This window comes from Peromyscus leucopus, chromosome 22 (genome assembly GCF_004664715.2).
Source record: "Peromyscus leucopus breed LL Stock chromosome 22, UCI_PerLeu_2.1, whole genome shotgun sequence".
NCBI classification, from domain to species: domain Eukaryota; kingdom Metazoa; phylum Chordata; class Mammalia; order Rodentia; family Cricetidae; genus Peromyscus; species Peromyscus leucopus.
The window spans coordinates 1,142,006-1,158,956 of NC_051081.1; the positions used below are offsets into that span (position 1 = coordinate 1,142,006).

A 16,951-nucleotide genomic window follows, 5' to 3' on the forward strand; every position below is an offset into this window, starting at 1 on the left:
TGAAACAGGGTGTCATGTATCCCAGGCTAGCCCAGGATTGCAGACCTCCAGCCTCTGCCTCCTAGGGGCTGAGACGGCAGGTCCCTTCTCAGGGCCTTGGCTCTTGCTTTTCGGGGACACTGTGACAGTGTTCTTGGGGAGCAGCGTGGGCGCCCGGGCGCCTACCTCACAGACACACAACGCTCAGAGGATGCGGCACTCAGCTCAAGGTGGACGCTCCTTTCCTTTATTTAAAAAAAAAAAACATCTGGGGACACAGTGTGGAGGGCTCACCTCCCATGGCTTTGGGGAGGACATGGGTTCCGGGCAGGAGTCACAGGTACGCAGACATGAGGGGAGGGACCCCAGACAGGGGACGGTGCCTCCTAGGGCATCACTGGACGGGGTTCCTGGTAGCCTTGGGCCCAGGGCTGTGGTCAGGGGTGTTCTGTGGGGCCCTGGGTGCCACAGCAGGCCAGGTGGAGGCCCAGTGCATCTTGACGGGGCGTGACCTGCTGCTGCTGCCGCCCTGCGCTCAGGGCTGAGCTCTGCTGGCCACACGCGGGAGGAGCTGGTCCAGAGGCTGGCCAGGGATGGCCTCGCAGGGACAGTGGCCCACATGTCACCCGCACTGGGGCGGACCTTCCAGCGAAGCCCACCAGCCCCAGCCAAGGCTGCTCAGAACTGACCCAGGCCCTGCAAGAGCTCATGCCCAGGAGGCCGGGGCTTCAGGTCGGGCCCTGGAATCCCCAGGGAGCAGCGGAGAACAGAGGAACATGAAACCCAAACCACTGGCTGGAAGACAGGCCCGAGCCCGGGCTCCAGCCTAGGGTGGGCTCGAATGCATTGCAGTGTGCAGTTAAGAGAGCGGCGGCGGCCGCAGGGCCCTGGGCTGCAGGGACCAGAGTGGGAACCCAGACGCCCAAACCACGGCCCTCGGCCCCAACAGCTGTCCATCGGGGTCCAGGCCCATCTGCCCCCAACACCGAGGGATTGTCTTGACGGCCCAGCCCACGGCCGACCCCCTCCCCAGTGCCTTGGGACGGCGGTCACACTCGCTGTGGACACACGGCGGCCCCTTCCGTGATGACGAGGGAGGGGCCGGAGGGAGGCGGCCTGGGTGGAGAAGGGCCTAGGTGTAGAAGATGACTTCGGGGATCTGCCCGTCCTCCACCGAGGTTCCGTTGTTGTTCCCCGCCGCGTAACAGAAGGTGAAGCAGGTCTTAGCCCCCGTGGTGGGCGACTCGTGGGTCACCTTGCGCAGGCCTTTGGTGCCATAGTGAGAGTCCGGGCCCTGGGGGGAGTGGGAGGCGGTGAGGTCGGGAGCCAGGCCCCGAGGCTGGGGAGGGGGGCGCCCGCGGGGACGGGTGGGCCGGGGTGCAGAGCGGCCCACCTTGAGCGTGGCGCAGGCGGTGTAGTTGACGTTGGGCAGGACCTCCACGGGCTCCTTGAACATGACGCGGAAGGTGCTGGCCGAGCCGTCGCAGCTGAAGCCGGTGTCGTTCTGGCCCAGGACCGTGTTGCTGTCCGTGTGGATGATCTGGGGACAGAGGCCGCTCAGCGGGCAGGACCCGAGGGCACTGGGGCTGTGGGCGTGGCCTCCGGGGCGTGGCCTCCGGAGGGTGGGCGTGGCTAGGGCTCCACCGGGAGAGGAGTGACGTGGATGGGACGGGGACTCAGGGCCCAGCTGTGGGGTCCGGAAGGCCGGCGGGGTGGCCGGGGCTCACCTGGATGTTCACTTGGTAGTCGGTGGGCCCGTGGATGGATCCGTAGAGCCCAAAGCCCACCACAAAGATGCGCTTGTTGACGGAGAACCTGGAGTTGAGCGGCGGGCGACCGGTCAGCGCCCCGGGCCCCGGGGAGCAACTGGACCGCCGTGGGGAGGGACGGCCGGGGCTGGGAGGAGGGCGCCGCCCCTCGGGACCACGCCCACCGGGGACACGCCCACCCGGCGGCCTCCGCCCCGCCCCTGGGGACACGCCCACTCGGCGGCCTCAGCCCCGCCCCTGGGGACACGCCCACTGGACGGCCCTCCGCCCCGCCCACCGGGGACACGCCCACTGGACGGTCCTCAGCCCCGCCCACCGGGGACGGCCCACCTGATCCGGTCACTGGTGCCGCTGTAGCCCCAGCGGCTCTCCACCTGCTGGAACCGGTTGATGCTGCACTCCTTGCCCCGCAGGCAGCACCGCGGCCTGTCGATGAACTCCACGCGCGGCTTGGGGTTGACCGTGAAGTGCAGGAAGAGGCTCACCACCTCGCGGTCCACCAGGATGCCGGACTGCGCCGGGCCTGCGGGGCAGCGGGAAGGGCGCCTGGGCCGGTGTCCTGCCTGACGTGCGTGCGTGCGTGCGGGGCCTGCGGCCGGGCCCGCCGTCTGTGCACCCCCCTCCCCCGCCGTCTGCGCGCCCCCCTCCCCCCGCCGTCTGCGCACGCCCCCCCCGCCGTCTGCGCACGCCCCATCTGTGCACGCCCCCTCCCCCGCCGTCTGCGCACGCCCCCCTCCCCCCGCCGTCTGCGCACGCCCCCCTCCCCCCGCCGTCTGCGCGCCCCCTTCCCCCCGCCGTCTGCGCACGCCCCCGCCGTCTGCGCACCCCCCTCCCCCCCCCGCCGTCTGCGCACGCCCTCCCCCCCTGCGACTCATCTAGCACTGGGCCACAGCCCAGAGCTGCACCCTGAGCGGCTAACAGGCCAGGACCCCGTGATTGGAGGCCCCAGGGCCCGGGCAGCGTCCTCAAGTCTCAGCCTGACGGACATGGGCTGGAGGGGCGCGGGAGCAGCCATGCAAGCCGGTACCTGCGGCGAACTCTTCGATGGTCATCAGGGGGAACCGGATGAGGCCCAGGGCCTTGCCTAGCGCCTTCCGCTTGTTCTCAGGCGTCACCTGAAGCTGCTGTCGCTGACACTCAGCTTCAGACCAGCGCACTACGGCATTGAACAGCCGGACCTCGCGGATGCCCAGAGTGTCCCGCTCCAGCACTGCCACCAGCGTGTCTGTGGCAGAGAGAGGCTGTGAGCCCCGGGGCCCTGTAAGGGGCCCACAGCCAGGGCTCGGCGACTGTGGCCCTTGATCCATGTTTGGCAATAAAGTTTTATTGACACACAGCCCTCCCTAAGCACTGCCTTCCTTCCTTCCTCCCTCCCTTCCTCCCTCCTTCCCTCCCTCCCTTCCTCCCTTCCTTCCACGCAGTCTGAAATCACGATGTAGCTGAGGCTAGCCTTGAACCCCTGGCCCTCTTGTCTCCACCTCTTGAGTGCTGGGGTGACAGGCCAGCAAGTGCTAGGGAAGACGTCGACTACCTCAGCTGAGGCCCAGCCCACGTACCTTTTGAGACAGAGTCTCGTTCTACAGCCTAGGCAGGTCTGGAACTTATAGCAATCCTCCTGCCTCAGCCTCCTGAGAGCTGAGTTCATATGAGTGCACCCCACACCCTGCGACCATTTCCTCTGGCTCTGACCCCTGGGACCCTCCCAAGGCACCTGCAGATGACGCTGTAGGGCTGGGCAGTCTCCCTACGCGGAGATAACACTGACCCAGAACGGAAGGACACAGGCCAAGCCCCGCTACCCTGTCCCACCCAGGCCGTCACGTCCCCCAGGAGGAGGGCATGCGGTCTTCTTCCAGTCGGTGTCTGCAACCTGAGCCAGGCGCGGCACGGTCCTCGAATGAAGGCCTGCTGGCCCTGACTCACCCAGATCGATGTCCGTGAAGCCCTCGGCCGCGATGGCATCCGCCGTGTTCTTGTCTATGCTCTCCAGGCACAGGCTGGCCAGCTGCGGCTCGTCGAAGAGCCGGGCCTGGAGACGGGGAGGTCACAGGAGACACGGACGGACGGGCTCTGAGAACCCAAGTGACCACGACCACCTGCCCTGTCACAGCAGACCGCCCGCCCGCACGCTGTGAAGGGGAGGAGCAGGGTGTGCCGGCGCACACCTGTCACCCGAGAGCGACCTCAGGCTGAGACAGAAGGGTCAGGAGTGCAGAGCAGCCTGGCTGCGGAGCCAGGCTATCTCGGAGGAGAAAGGCAGGAAAAGCCAGGAGGCGGTGGCGCACACCTTTAATGCTAGCACTGGGGAGGCAGAGGCAGGCGGGTCTCCCCTAATTCAGACCAGCCTGGGCTATGTAGTGAGTTCCAGCACAGCCTGGGCTACACAGTGGGACCTCATCTCCAAAAACAAAAACAACCCCCCATCATAACAAAACACCTACAAAAAAGGAAGTGGGCAGCGGCGGAGGAGGCCGGGCTTCACCTGGCGGCGCACAGGCACCGCGCCCCACGCGCGCACCGGCACCGCGCCCCACGCGCGCCCCGCGCCCCATGCGCGCACACCCACCTGCGTGAGCAGCATGAAGGCGTTGTCTGCCCGCAGGTGCTTCTTCAGGAACTCCACGCAGTGCGCCTCCAGGGCGGGCACCGCGTACTTCTTGGCGGTGTAGAGCGTGGTCATCACCGTCTCAGGCCCGATCTGCACTTCATCCGAGTACAGGAACCTGGGCAGGAGACACGGACGGGCTCTGAGAACCCGAGTGACCACAGCCACCTGCCCCGGCCAATCACCGCCCGTCTGCTCGGCCGCCTCCGGGATTCACCTGTCGCCATCTCCTGACCTAGGGACATCATCGCTCAGGAAGACCAGGCTGTCACCCTGGGACGCGCCCCAGCGGGGCCTGAGACCCTGTGGCCAAGCTTAGGCCATCGTGGGTAGGTGACAGAAACCACGCTGACCTCGGGCACCGGCCGGGCAGGCGGTGTGAGTGATCGCACACCGCTGTGTGGGCGCAGTGTCCACTCCAGACCCGAGGCCACGGGTCCCATCCCAGAACACAGAGCAGGCGTGGCACACAGCACTGCCCATTCTTGGAGATGGACTGTTTCAAAACCGGAACAAAATTAAAAGTCTTCCTTTAAAAGATTAAAAAAAAGACCTATGTTCATGTGTGCCATGTGAGCGGGCCCTGACCACCTGGAGCTGGCAACCACCTGACCGGGCTTCTGAGGGTGCTGCGCCATCTTTCCAGCCCCTAAAACATTCTGAGACGGTGTCTCTTCTCCGGTGTGTTCTAGAACGCTCTGCTGGAGGGTGGGCTCTGTAGCAGATGTGCAGCGGTCTGCCTCCTGCTTTTCACACTCCACCCCATGTCCGAGCACCCACCACGGCCAGAGGAATCGGGAAACTTACTTGAGCAGTGCCAGGAAGGCAGAAGGCTCCACGTCGGGCAGCTCGATCTCCGTGGATGTGGTGGCCATCCCGCCATTGAACATGGCGTCAAAGACAGCGCTGCCCACGGCCAGCACAAACCTGAGCCAGGAGAGAGGGTGCCTGTCCGTGAGTCCATCTGGCCCAGGCCAGCCTGAGTCCTGTCACACCTGCCTGCAGAGACCCCTCGCCACCCTGGTAGAGGCCTTCCAGGCCTCAGATCCGTCTAGAAGGAAGGACCTGGAAGGGGTGGCTGTGGAGGGCAGCATGAGGGCAGTACCTCATTCCTCCATGCGTGTGATCGCTCTCTCTTCCTCCCACACATCCCTCATTCATTCCTTCATTCATTCCCTCCTCCCCCACTCCCTCAATTCTCCAGACCTCAGTAACAGGCACGGGAACCTGACCCTCACAAGGGAAAGCAGACCAGACTGGGGGGGGGGCAGCCTCCTCGGTCAGGGGTCTCAGGCTCGGGGAGTGAGTTAGTGCTGGGGAACAGCAGGGCGGGGGAGAGAGGTCTTTGGGAGCTGTGGGGGAGGGGGGGAAGCAGAGGGCATGGCGGCCAGGACGGCTCTGGCTGGCCAGGGCAGGAGGAGGACATGGCGGCCAGGCTCAAGGGCCGCAGTGACTTGGCTTGAACACAGCACCCGTTCTGGTGGAGACAAGGTGGCTCTGTGCAGACTCTCCAGCGCACACCTCTGGACATCTACACAGGTCCACGTACCCTGAGGGGGCAGAGCCGGGGGCCACAGAGAACCACTGCTGAAGCCGGACAAGGCCCTGCAGCTGCCGGGGCACCCTCACCGGCCCTCATGACTAAGCTCCCTCCTGCCCAGGGCCTGTCCACTGTCCACTGTCACTCTGATCAGACCAGGCACCACCATTCTCCAGAGCGACCGAGTGCGCCCAGAGCCTCCGGAAACCGGCCCTCCCCAGCGGAGTGAACTGAGACTAATCAGAGGAGCAAACGAGCAGATTCCAGAGACAGGGCTGACAGCTGCTGGCTGGACATGGCCTGTCGGCCTGTCGTCACCTCAGCTATGCGGGACCCAGAGCACAACAGGAGTTCAGGGCAACCGGGGTAACTCAATAAGACCTTGTCTCAAAAATAAAAAGGGAGACTAATGGTTCAGGGTGGAGCCCCGCCTAGAATCCCCAGAGAGGGCTGGGTGCGTGGTCAGGGTGGAGCCCCGCCTAGAATCCCCAGTGAGGGGCTGGGGGCGTGGTCAGGGTGGAGCCCCGCCTAGAATCCCCAGTGTGGGGCTGGGGGCGTGGTCAGGGTGGAGCCCCGCCTAGAACCCCCAGGGAGGGGCTGGGGGCGTGGTCAGGGTGGAGCCCCGCCTAGAACCCCAGGGAGGGCTGGGGCGTGGTCAGGGTGGAGCCCCGCCTAGAATCCCCAGTGAGGAGCTGGGGCGTGGTCGGGGTGGAGCCCCGCCCAGAATCCCCCAGTGAGGGGCTGGGGGCGTGGTCAGGGTGGAGCCCGCCTAGAACCCCCAGTGAGGGCTGGGGGCGTGGTCAGGGTGGAGCCCCGCCCAGAACCCCATGAGGGATGGGGCGTGGTCAGCCGTGCAGCGCCCACCTAGCGGACCTATAGACTTCACACCCATCACTTTCAATCCGAGTGGAGACGGCAGAGGAAAGGCTGAGGCAAACCCCGGGCCCTGGCGTGGGTCGGAAAGGACCCATGGGGCCTTGGGACGAGTGCGGCTGCCCAGACCCGGGTCTCAGTCACAGCCCTGCAGCCTTTCAGCTCCCGGCCCCATCCTGCTCCGGTGGGGGCTGGGAAAACTGTTCCGCACAGCACAGCGGCTCCCAGGCCCAGGGCCCACGCAGCAGGAATCCAGAAATAACCTCCCTGCCTGCGCCTCTTCTGCTTAAGAAGCATCCTGTGTCCCCGCAGGGAAGCCTGCACCGACCACGCAAAAGCCAAAACCAGAAACTCGGGCACCAGCTGCACAGGCACGGCCGCGGCCACCTGGCGCGGATGCTCACACCTGGCCCTGACCCATCCCAGCGACTCTGCCGGTCCCCAGCGCCACTCACTGGACACCGCTGGGGCCCACACGGCCTCCGCAGCTCTGAGGGAGGCAGGAACACACACGCATGCCAGAATACACTCGGATGTTCCGGGCAGCGAAAGCCCCGAACGCTTTTGATCAGACACTCAGCGGCTTCCCTCCACACACCTCGAAGCCATATCCCGCGCGGGGAAATGGAGATACCGTGCTCAGTGAAGCAAACGGGACCGGGAGGAGGCCGAGCTAGTGCGGGAAGACGGCGTGTGTCGGACAGGGGTGTCCGTGGGCACCATCTCAGCGAGCCGCGCTTAGGACAGATGGCTCGGTGGTTAAGACCATAAGCCACTCCTGCCAAGAGCCCGAGTTCAGCTCCCTGCAGCACCCATGCTGGGTGCTCACGGCCAGCTTCAGGGCCCCTGGAACTGGACTCTGCAGACAGGTACACATGTGAACACACACAGAGGCATAGACACAGGAACACGTGTACGAGCACATGCACACATCTGTGCATGAACACAGACGCACGTGTTCACACACACGTATAAATATACACATGCATATGAACACATGCATGAACCCATAACACACAAATGAACACTCATGCGCACACACAATTAAAACAAATCTTTTCTGCTGTTTGTTTGTTTCAGATGGGGTCTCACCACATCGCCTGGGCTAGCCTTGAACTTCCTCCTGCCTCAGCCTCATTGTTGGGGTAAGCCTGCACCACTACACACAACACAAGGCCAGGAGCCTTGCAGAAAGGACCAGCTCACTGTGATCTCAGACGCCCTTGGCCAGGAGCACAGAGTAATTACCAGTATGCACAGGGCAACTGACGGAGCTGGAGCTGGGAGAGGGTCCATGGGTGAAGAGGGTGTAAGTTCAAATCCTACCACACATGTAAAAAGCCAGGTATGGGCAAGGAATTGCACACTTTAATCCCAGCACTCGGAGGCAGAGGCAGGCGGGTCTCTGTGGGTCCAGACCAGCCTGGTCTACAGAGTGAGACTCTGTCTCAAGAAAACAAACGAAAATGTTTTCCTTTAGACAAAACTTACGCAGCTCGGGCTAAACTCAAACCCCGATATCCTCTGTCTTAAAAACCAAACCAAAAACCGGTTAGCTAGGAATTAGCTACATAGACCAGGCTGGCCTAGAACTCACAGAGATCCTTCTGCCTCTGCTTTCTAAGTGCTGGGACAAAAGGCGTGCACCACCTCACTCAACTATGAAGAGAATTTTTATTTACTTATTTATTTTTAATTTTTTGAGACATGGTTTCTCTGTGTAGCCCTGGCTGTCCTGGAACTCGCTCTGTAGCCCAGGCTGGCCTCGAACTCACAAAGATCCTCCTGCCTCTGCCTCCCAGGTGCTGGGATTAAAGGTGTGTGCCACAGTCACCCGGTGATGAAGGAAATTTTAGGAGAATACAATAAACAACATTTTCACAACTTACGTGAATGGACTGCTAAGAAAGATAAATAGGTCAGGTTGGTCTGGAGATGGCTCAGGGGTTAGGAGCTCCTGCAGGGGACCCGGGTTCAATTCCCAGCACCCACATGGCAGCTCACAACTGTCTGTGACTCCAGTTCCAGGGACCCTGGTACCCTCACACTGAAATGCATGCAGGCGAAACACCAGTGCACATAAAACAAATAAATAAAATATTAAGTTAGTAAATAAACAGGCCAGGCATGGAGACACACCTATCATCCCAGGTCCCAGGAGCCTGAGGCTGGAGACCCGTGGTGAGCTGGAGGAAAGCCTGAGCTACATAGCGAGACGCAGTCTCAAAAGAACAAAACAAAACAAAAGCACACAAAGGCGATGGGATGTGGGCTGGGTGAGCTGGCTTAGGCTCGAGGCCCTGAGCTCCATCATCAACTGGGCCAGAAAGGACCAGAGACACACACACACTAAAGCAGGACAGCCTGTCCACAGCGTGAAATCGCCCCCAGGAGGAGGGCAGCAGACGGCTTCGGAGGACCCGCGCACCCCAGGACAAGCATCTTAGGCAGGGGCTCTGCCCACTGGTTCCCAAGCCGATCCCAGTGGCTTCAGAAGCCCCATGGCAAGCTGGTGTGAAATCTGTGGTCAGCCCCTCTGTAACTGCCAAAGAAGCAGGGCATAGAGGCCCAGGCCTGGCATCCCAGCACTCAGGAGGTCGAGGCTGGAGGACCACAACAATTTCAGGACAGCTTGTCTGACAAACAACAAGAAGAAACATTAGGACAGGCACTTGAATGCTGGGACCCAGACCCAGTGCTCACCAGCACAGACTGAGCCCTGGTCCCGTCCTCAGCATGACACAAACCAGGAATGGTAGAGCAGTCTATCATCCCAGCTGGGCACGGGAGGAGGATCAGGAGTTCAAGGTCATCCTTGGCTACAAGAGACCAGCCTGGGCTGGGTGGTGGTGGTGCACGCCTTTGATCCCAGCACTCAGGAGGCAGAGCCAGGCGGATCTCTGTGAGTTCGAGGCCAGCCTGGGCTACCAAGTGAGTTCCAGGAAAGGTGCAAAGCTACACTGAGAAAACCTGTCTCGAAAAACAAAAACAAAAAAGAGGAGAGAGAGACCAGCCTGGGCTACATGAGACCCTATCAAAACAAAATCAAGGGACTGGAGAGATGGCTGAATGGTTAGTGCACTGGCTGCTCTTCCAGAGGACCCAGGTTCAGTTCCGAGCACCCACACATCTGCTCACAACCAGTTGTGACTCCAGTTACAGGGGATCTAATAACCTCTTTGTCTCCAAGAGCATTATATACATGGTTCACAGACATACATGCAGGCAAACATCTGTACACACACACAAAAAAATGATAAAGCGAGGCAGTAGTAATGCGCATCCCAGCGCTCGAGAGGCAGAGGCAGGGGGATCTCTATGAGCTCGAGGCCAGCCTGGTCTACGGAGTGAGATCCAGGACAGCCAGGGCTACACAGAGAAACCCTGCCTCAAAAACAAAAACAACTCAAACAAAAAACCCTAAATACACACACACACACACACACACACACACACACACACACACACACACACACACACACACACACACACAGAGGCTGCGCTCAACCTTGAAGCTCCTCCTGCCTATGGCTACAGCCAAGCTGAACAGTTGCTATGGAGCCAACATAGCTGGCCAAACATTTCTTTTTTCCTGCCTGGGACTTGAACGCAGGGCTCTGCACATGCTGGGTAAGTGCCCTACCATGTTACGGCCAACACCAGCTGAAAGCCCTTGATGTCTGGCCCTCTCAATGAATTTGAAAGCTGGCCGGGTCAACGCTGGGCATCTACCATGACACTCTAGTGAGACAGGGTCTCTCAATGAACCCCAAACTCGCCAATTCCAGGCTCTAGCTAGCCAGGCTGCTCCAAGGATCCCTATCTTCACAGCCGTCTGTCTGGCTTTTATGTGGATGCAAACACTTTATCCACTGAACTCTCTCCCCAACTCCTGCTTTATTTTGTAGATAAGGTCTCAGGTAGCTATCGGGGACTATGGGGGTCCAGCCCCTCAATTGTCCCCTCCCAGGGTCGGGAAGAATCTACAACCAGCTGATAATTAATCTTTGATGAAAAGAAATGAATCTATGTACACAAAACTCCTTAGTCCATACATTTTATTATTCTGTCAGTTCTCTCTCTTCAAGCTTATACTCTGCTCTCATTTTTAGCTCCCTTCTTGCCCAATCCCTCTTTACATTTATCTGCTGTCCCCTCCAGGTTCTAATTCCTCATCTAGTTCTGCCCCTCCTAGGTTCTCATCCCTTTAGTTCTTTCCTGTGTCATCTCCCCCATCTCCTTCCCTCATCTTGTTCTTCCCATCTGGCTCTTCCTCATCTTCCATCTCGTTCCTCTTGTCCTCTCTTCTAGCCCTTCAATCTAGTTCTTCCCCATCTCAGTTCGTTCCTCTCAAGTTCTTACCCATCTAGTTCTTCCATTCTCTTCTCTCTTCTCCGTCCTCCAATCTCCACGTTTACCTAAGTCTCCCTGGAATCCAGTTATAGCAAGTCCCTGGTCGAGCAAGGTCACCAGGCTTGAATTCTATAGGGTCATAAAGCATAAAGGCAGTGACCACCAGGCTTTCTTCTTTCTTTTTTTTCTTGTTTCTTTTTTTTCTTTTTTTCCCGGTTTTTCAAGACAGGGTTTCTCTGTGTAGCTTTGCGCCTTTCCCGGAACTCGCTCGGTAGACCAAGCTGGCCTCGAACTCACAGTTCCTGAGTGCTGGGGTTAAAGGCGTGCGCCACCACCGCCAGCTAGGCTCTCTTTTACAATCCAAAATGGGAGTGGTAAAAGCAGAGGTCAACCGAGTGCTAATGACGGTTAGTATAGCAAAAGAGAATCTACGTGCTCAGTCTACATTCCTAGAAGTGGTCAGGAAAGAAGTTAGGGGTCTCTGGGTTGTATAAGAAAGGAGGGTCCAAGCTAAACTGTGTAAAGCTATTATTTAACGTCCACCTGATCTAGGCGGTTTGGGCTGTTATCACTGTTAGTTCTTGAAAGTGGCTAGGGGAGGTGTCTGATTCCAGAGAAAGCCTTTCCTGAGGCTGTTCTCCAAATACCTGGAATGTGTATGTCTAGAGAGTGATCAGTCCACATTGTTAGCCTTTCTTAGGGAAAAGTCAATTCGGAAAACTATGAAGGCACACATGATTTTCATAACAGAATACAGCGATAAATAACAAGCCGAATAACACCAAAAACTCCTTGGAATTTGGCTTCCTCTGGAGGAATTCCTTGATCCCTCCAGGTAGTGACTTTGCCATAACCAGCTGAGTTCCTATGATATATTCCTGCGGCCCTCAGCAGGTAGCCCAGGCTGGCCTAAAACTTGCTGTGTAGCCAAAGATGACCTTGAACTCCTGATCCTCCTGCCTCAGCCCCAGAGTGCTGAGGAACAGGCACGCACCACTCAGCTGGCCACTCTGCCCCTCTGGGTGGCCTCAGGCATCAAACAGCTTTCCTCTAATGCCAGCCCAGGTGCCCAACCAGAACCCCAGCCAATCGCTTCTTGGCCTTTTGTCTAAGATCAAGTGCAGAACCCCAGCCAGCACGAGACCCTGGTGCTCCTGATCATTCCTTGTCACTTGTGACCTTCCCGGAGACTTTCCAGGTCTGGCCTCTGATCTCAGTCAGCTTCCCCTCACTACAGTAGGCCTAGCTGTTCTGTGGTCCCAGAGTGGCCAGAGACCACAGGAACTCAGGGGTTCAGGGTACACTTCAGTGGAGCCTTTGCCTACTACACACAGAGCTCAGGATTCTTCCTCGGGACCCCAAAATGAAGAAAGGAACAGAATGATACAGGGTCCTGAAGGCCACATTCTGGAACCCAGGTCACGGAGGCCATGTAAGGCGCCTGAGAGGTCCTCCTTCCCCTCCCAGGTTGGGAGGGGCTGCTCTTTAACCTTCCCTTCCCATTAAGTTACAGGCACACGAATACACGTGCCTTCAGACAGCACAGGCTTCGGACCCCCGGGAACGAGAGCTAGAAGCTGTTTCCAGGCACGAAGGCGGCCCCGGGAACTGAGCCCACCGGTCCTCGGCAAGAGCACATGTCTGGTCCTCTCAAGCGCTGAGCCCTCTTTCCGATCTCCTTCACTGTTGCAGTGCTGGACACTGAGCCGGGTAGGCAGGTGTGCTCCAACCGCAGCCCCTCCTGCCGGAGTCCAGGGAGGCAGCCAGCCACTCCTGAGCAACACCCCCAGACCTCAATTTACCTGTCTTTCCTTTTTTTTTTTTAGGCAGACTCCCACTAAGTAGCCCTGGCTGTTCTGGAACTTGATGTTGACTTTGGATTCAGAGAGCTCCACCTGCCTCTGCTTCCCAAGGGCTGGGACTAAAGGGGGCACCACCGCACCCCGCTCTCTTTACTTCTTCTGTCAGAATCTCCTAGGTTGCCAGGGTGGATCTGGAATTTGCAGCCCTCCGGCCTCAGCCAAGAGGTAGCTGAGCTCCTGGCCTGCATCACCACACTGCTTTCCTACCCTGTCCAGGTTGGTGGGTGCGAGTCAGGCCCGGGACGCCCCCGCTGGCAAAGATCACCGTCCCCTCGCCGCAGCAACAGTGGACCTGTCTCGGCCAAACCACGAGGGACTGTTACACGCACAGTATGGAGTCACCACACCCCAGCAGCCCCAGATGGGGAATCCGAGTCTGGTACGCAGGTATGGGAACGGAAGCCCAGAGCTCAAGATGAAGAGGCCTCTCTGATGCTGTTCAACGAGTCAGACCACCGACCTCAGCCACCGGCCACGGGGTCCACTAAGGAACCCCGAAAGCCTCCACTGTCCACCCTACCACCCGCCAAGCCCCCCAGTCTCTGCAGGCTCCAGGGAAGATACAGCACCCCCCCCCGTCTCCCTGCTGCCCTTGGTGTGGCTCCCACCCACTCAAGTCCTCTGGCCTCCGGGCCCCCCCCAGCACTCCTAACAGCAAGAGATTGCTTCTCTCCTTCCCTGGGGTCGGAACGCCCACTTCTCTGTTCCCCGAGCCAACGAACTGCCTATCATATGTACTCAGACGTGCCCAGGACGGCAGTGCATATTACTTCTCGAATGTGAAGTCCTGACCACTCCCAAGAGCTCGGCGGCGGGGCCATGGGATTAGATGTCTCTGGTGAGGTCTGGGGGACCGGCTCAGACAGGCAGGGAACCCAGGGCTGGAAGGAAAAACCAGAGGCGCGAGAGCAAAACCAAGGAAGCACAGCAGGTTTCCCAGGGAAGAACACAGGGTGTGAAGATGGCGGGGTGAGGAAGGGATGGGGTGGGTCGTGGGTAGGGATGGGATGGACCAGCTGGAGTGGAGGGGGCGGCTGGGGGATCCAGGAACCAGGAAGGGTCCTGGATGGAGGGTCAGGAGCAGGGTATGAGGACCAGGTTCAAAGATGCAGGATTCAATACAGGAGTCTAGGGTGCAGGTTCCCCATGTCCAGGAGCTGGACTGTGATGGAGGAGTATCTGAGAACCAGGTTCAGGCGAAGTTACAGGAATGCCAAGGTACAAGAGCCTGAAGCTCTAGATTCAGGGTCTTAGGAGGCACAAGGCCTGGGTGGGGTGGAGAGTCTGAGGCACGTGGTCCTGGGTGGATTGCGGGTTCTTGGGGTGCAGGGTTCTAGGGCACAAGGTCTGGGCTGCAGAATCTAGGGATAAAGGATGTGGGTGCAGTCCAGTGTCTTGAGATTAGGGGTGGGTTGCAGGGTCCAAGGTTTGACTGCAGGGCTTGGGGTGCGGGACCCAGGATGAAGGGTCTGGGTGGGGGTGCAGGGTCTGAGGTGCACATCCGAGGTAGAGTTCAAGGTCTCGGTGCAGGGCTCTGGGTGTCGGTTCACAGGATGCAGGATCCAGGTGAGGTGCAGAATCCGGGAGGGGAACAGGATGGGAGGGTGCAGGGCCCGGGCAGGCTACAGGGTTTGGAGCGCAGGGTCAGGGTGGGGTGCGGGGTTTGTGATGCACGGTCTTGGGTAGGGTGCAGGGTTCCAGGGTGCTGGTTCCTCGGGTGCAGGGTCCGGGTGGGGTTCGGGGTCCAGGGGTGCAGGGTCTGGGGTTGCAGGGTCCGGGCGCGTCCCGGCGTCCCACCTGTGCGCGGGGACGCGCTGCGAGCTGAGCCCCTTGCCCACCAGGAAGTGCACGTCGCACAGCACCTCGTTGTTGAAGAGGAAGGCGAAGCGCTCCTGCACCGTGGGCTTGGTGGCCTGCCAGTTGTACACGGGCTCGCGCAGCAGCGCGCCCGGGCCCGCGTCGTCGCGCTCGTCGCCCACGGCCTGCGCGTCCGGCACGGGCCCGGGTGGCGGGGACGGGGGCGGCGGCGGCCCCGGGGCGCAGGCGGCGGCGTTGCCGGGGGCCGCGGCGGCGTTGGCGCTGGGCCCCAGGCCGCCCGCGCCAGGCCCGACCCCCGGCGGGCACGACGCGCGCCCGCTGCCGCCCGCCGCCATCTTGTCGCTGCGGCGCGGGGGCGGGGCCACGGAGGGCGTGGTCATCGGGGGCGGGGCCGCCGAGAGGCGGGGCCTGAGAAGAGCGAGGGGAGGAGGAGAGGGCCGGGGGGCGGGGCTGCGGGGAGGCGGGGCCTGAGAGGAGCCAAAGGAGGAGGGGGAGAGGGAGAAGCGGATGGGCGGGCAGAGAGGAGGGAGAAAGGGCGAGGCTAGGAAGGGTGGGGCATGCAGCGGGGGCCGGGGAGGAGGGGAGGAGGGGGGAGAAGCGATGGAGACGCCAGGGAGGAGGGGCCCGAAGCGAGCCAGGGAGGAGGGAAAGGACGAGGGAGAAAGGGACTCAGGGAGCGGGGAGGGAGGGGCGGGGAGGGATGGATCCCAGGGCGGAGGAGAGGCAGCAGGAGGGGCTGGATGAGAGGGTGAGGTAATACAGGGAGGAGCACAGACAGGAGGAGGGGAGGAGGGCGAGGCTATGGAGGTGCAGGCCCCGGATTGGAGCAAGGGCAGGGGTGGGAAGGGGAGGCAGGAGAGGCGTGCAGAGGTGAAGAGAGGCAGACAGAGCAGAGGCAGGAAGAGCGGAAGGGGGAGGGGCGGAGGGCAAGGGGAGAGGCAGAGGGGAGAGGCAGGGCTGGGGGTCTGCAGAGGAGAAATGGAGGGAGAGCGGGAGGGAGGGACGAGATGAGTCCAGAGGGGAGGGGAAGGGTCAGGAAGAGGGAAGGAGCCGGGGGAGGAAGGGAGGGGCCTCGGGGGTAGAGGACAGGTAGAGAGGGGCTGGTGGAGGGGAGAGGAAGGGGTGGAGGGAAGAAGGCAGGGAGGAGGGGGGAAGAGGCGAGGGGCGGGGTTACGGGAGGGGCGGGGCCGCGGGGAAGTGGGTCTGCCAGGGAAGGGGTGGAGGGAAGGGGGGTGATGAAGGGGTGGAGGGAAGGGAGGGTAGGGGAGCTGAGGGTGAGGAGGCCCCAGGGCCCCTGCTCTGAGCCTCGATCCCACCCACACACGGGCTCCTGAGCCCCGGAGCCTGGACGACCCAGCTCGTGCCCAAAACTGACCGCGATCCCAGAAAGGGAGATGAGGGAAAGAAGTGGGGTGAGGTGGGAAGAGCAGCAGGGGGAGGGAGGGACGGGGCAGCCGGTGCGGTGATGGGGAGGGGGTTAGGGAGGCTGGGGCCTGGGAGACGGGAGGGGGCAGCGGGGTGGAGTGTAAGGGACCCCGGGCCCTGCTCCCTCTGTGCCCAGAGTCTCCCAGACCCAGACTGTGAAGCCCGGGCCCCTGTGAGGGCAACACTCGCCAGGATGTAGGTCCGGCTCCCATGTTCCCGTTCTCGTCTGCAGACCCCGACCTCTAAACCCCAGAGCCAGTCAGCCTGCCTGCCCGATGAAGCGGGATTCACAGCCGAGAAAGGGAAACTGAGGCCAGGGAAAGCAGCTGGGGGCGGTAAGAGTGTACCATGGAGTCAAAACTCGACGGAGGCTGGCGGCGCACGCTTTAATCCCAGCACTGGAGAGGCAGAGGCAGGGGGATCTCTGGTTCCAGGACAGCCTGGGCTACAGAGAGTTCCAAGCCAGTTAGGACCAAAGAGACCTTGTCTGTAAAACAAAGGAAAGAGAACAAACGTCAATAGATGTGCATTAGCTGCCTCCAGTGGGGGCCCGTGGGGTCGTAAAGTGACGGTTCCCCCCACAGGCACGAGCATGGAGCACCGTGCCTCCAAGAGCAGGCTGGGGCACAGCTCCCCGAGGAAGCCAGCAGGAGACCCCTGCCAGGTCCTCAGCAGGCTCAGGTGGACGGCGTTGGCATGGACTTGGAAGGTGGGCACCCTGGCCAGT

General features: G+C 60.9%; 1 protein-coding gene across 1 annotated transcript; it reads right to left on the minus strand.

The window, feature by feature from the left end:
- Positions 1 to 191: 191 nt before the first annotated feature.
- On the minus strand, positions 192 to 15,137 carry Btbd2 (BTB domain containing 2). Its single transcript, XM_028861182.2, has 9 exons — positions 14,779 to 15,137; positions 5,161 to 5,280; positions 4,315 to 4,471; positions 3,672 to 3,777; positions 2,776 to 2,973; positions 2,079 to 2,271; positions 1,707 to 1,794; positions 1,373 to 1,519; positions 192 to 1,273 (listed from the first exon to the last, which is right to left on the minus strand). Exons 1-9 carry the CDS (start codon positions 15,132 to 15,134, stop codon positions 1,112 to 1,114), a joined length of 1,527 nt encoding a protein of 508 aa, XP_028717015.2. The 5' UTR covers positions 15,135 to 15,137; the 3' UTR covers positions 192 to 1,111.
- Between the last annotated feature and the right edge of the window lie 1,814 nt (positions 15,138 to 16,951).

Coding starts and splice junctions, on each gene's coding strand:
- Btbd2 (XM_028861182.2), bottom strand. CDS start 15,134: ATGGCGGCGGGCGGCAGCGGGCGCGCGTCGTGCCCGCCGGGGGTCGGG. Junction 3,778..4,314: donor CCTTCATGCTGCTCACGCAG/GTGGGTGTGCGC, acceptor CCCCGTCTCCAG/GCCCGGCTCTTCGACGAGCC. Junction 1,795..2,078: donor GGCACCAGTGACCGGATCAG/GTGGGCCGTCCC, acceptor GCTCAACTCCAG/GTTCTCCGTCAACAAGCGCA.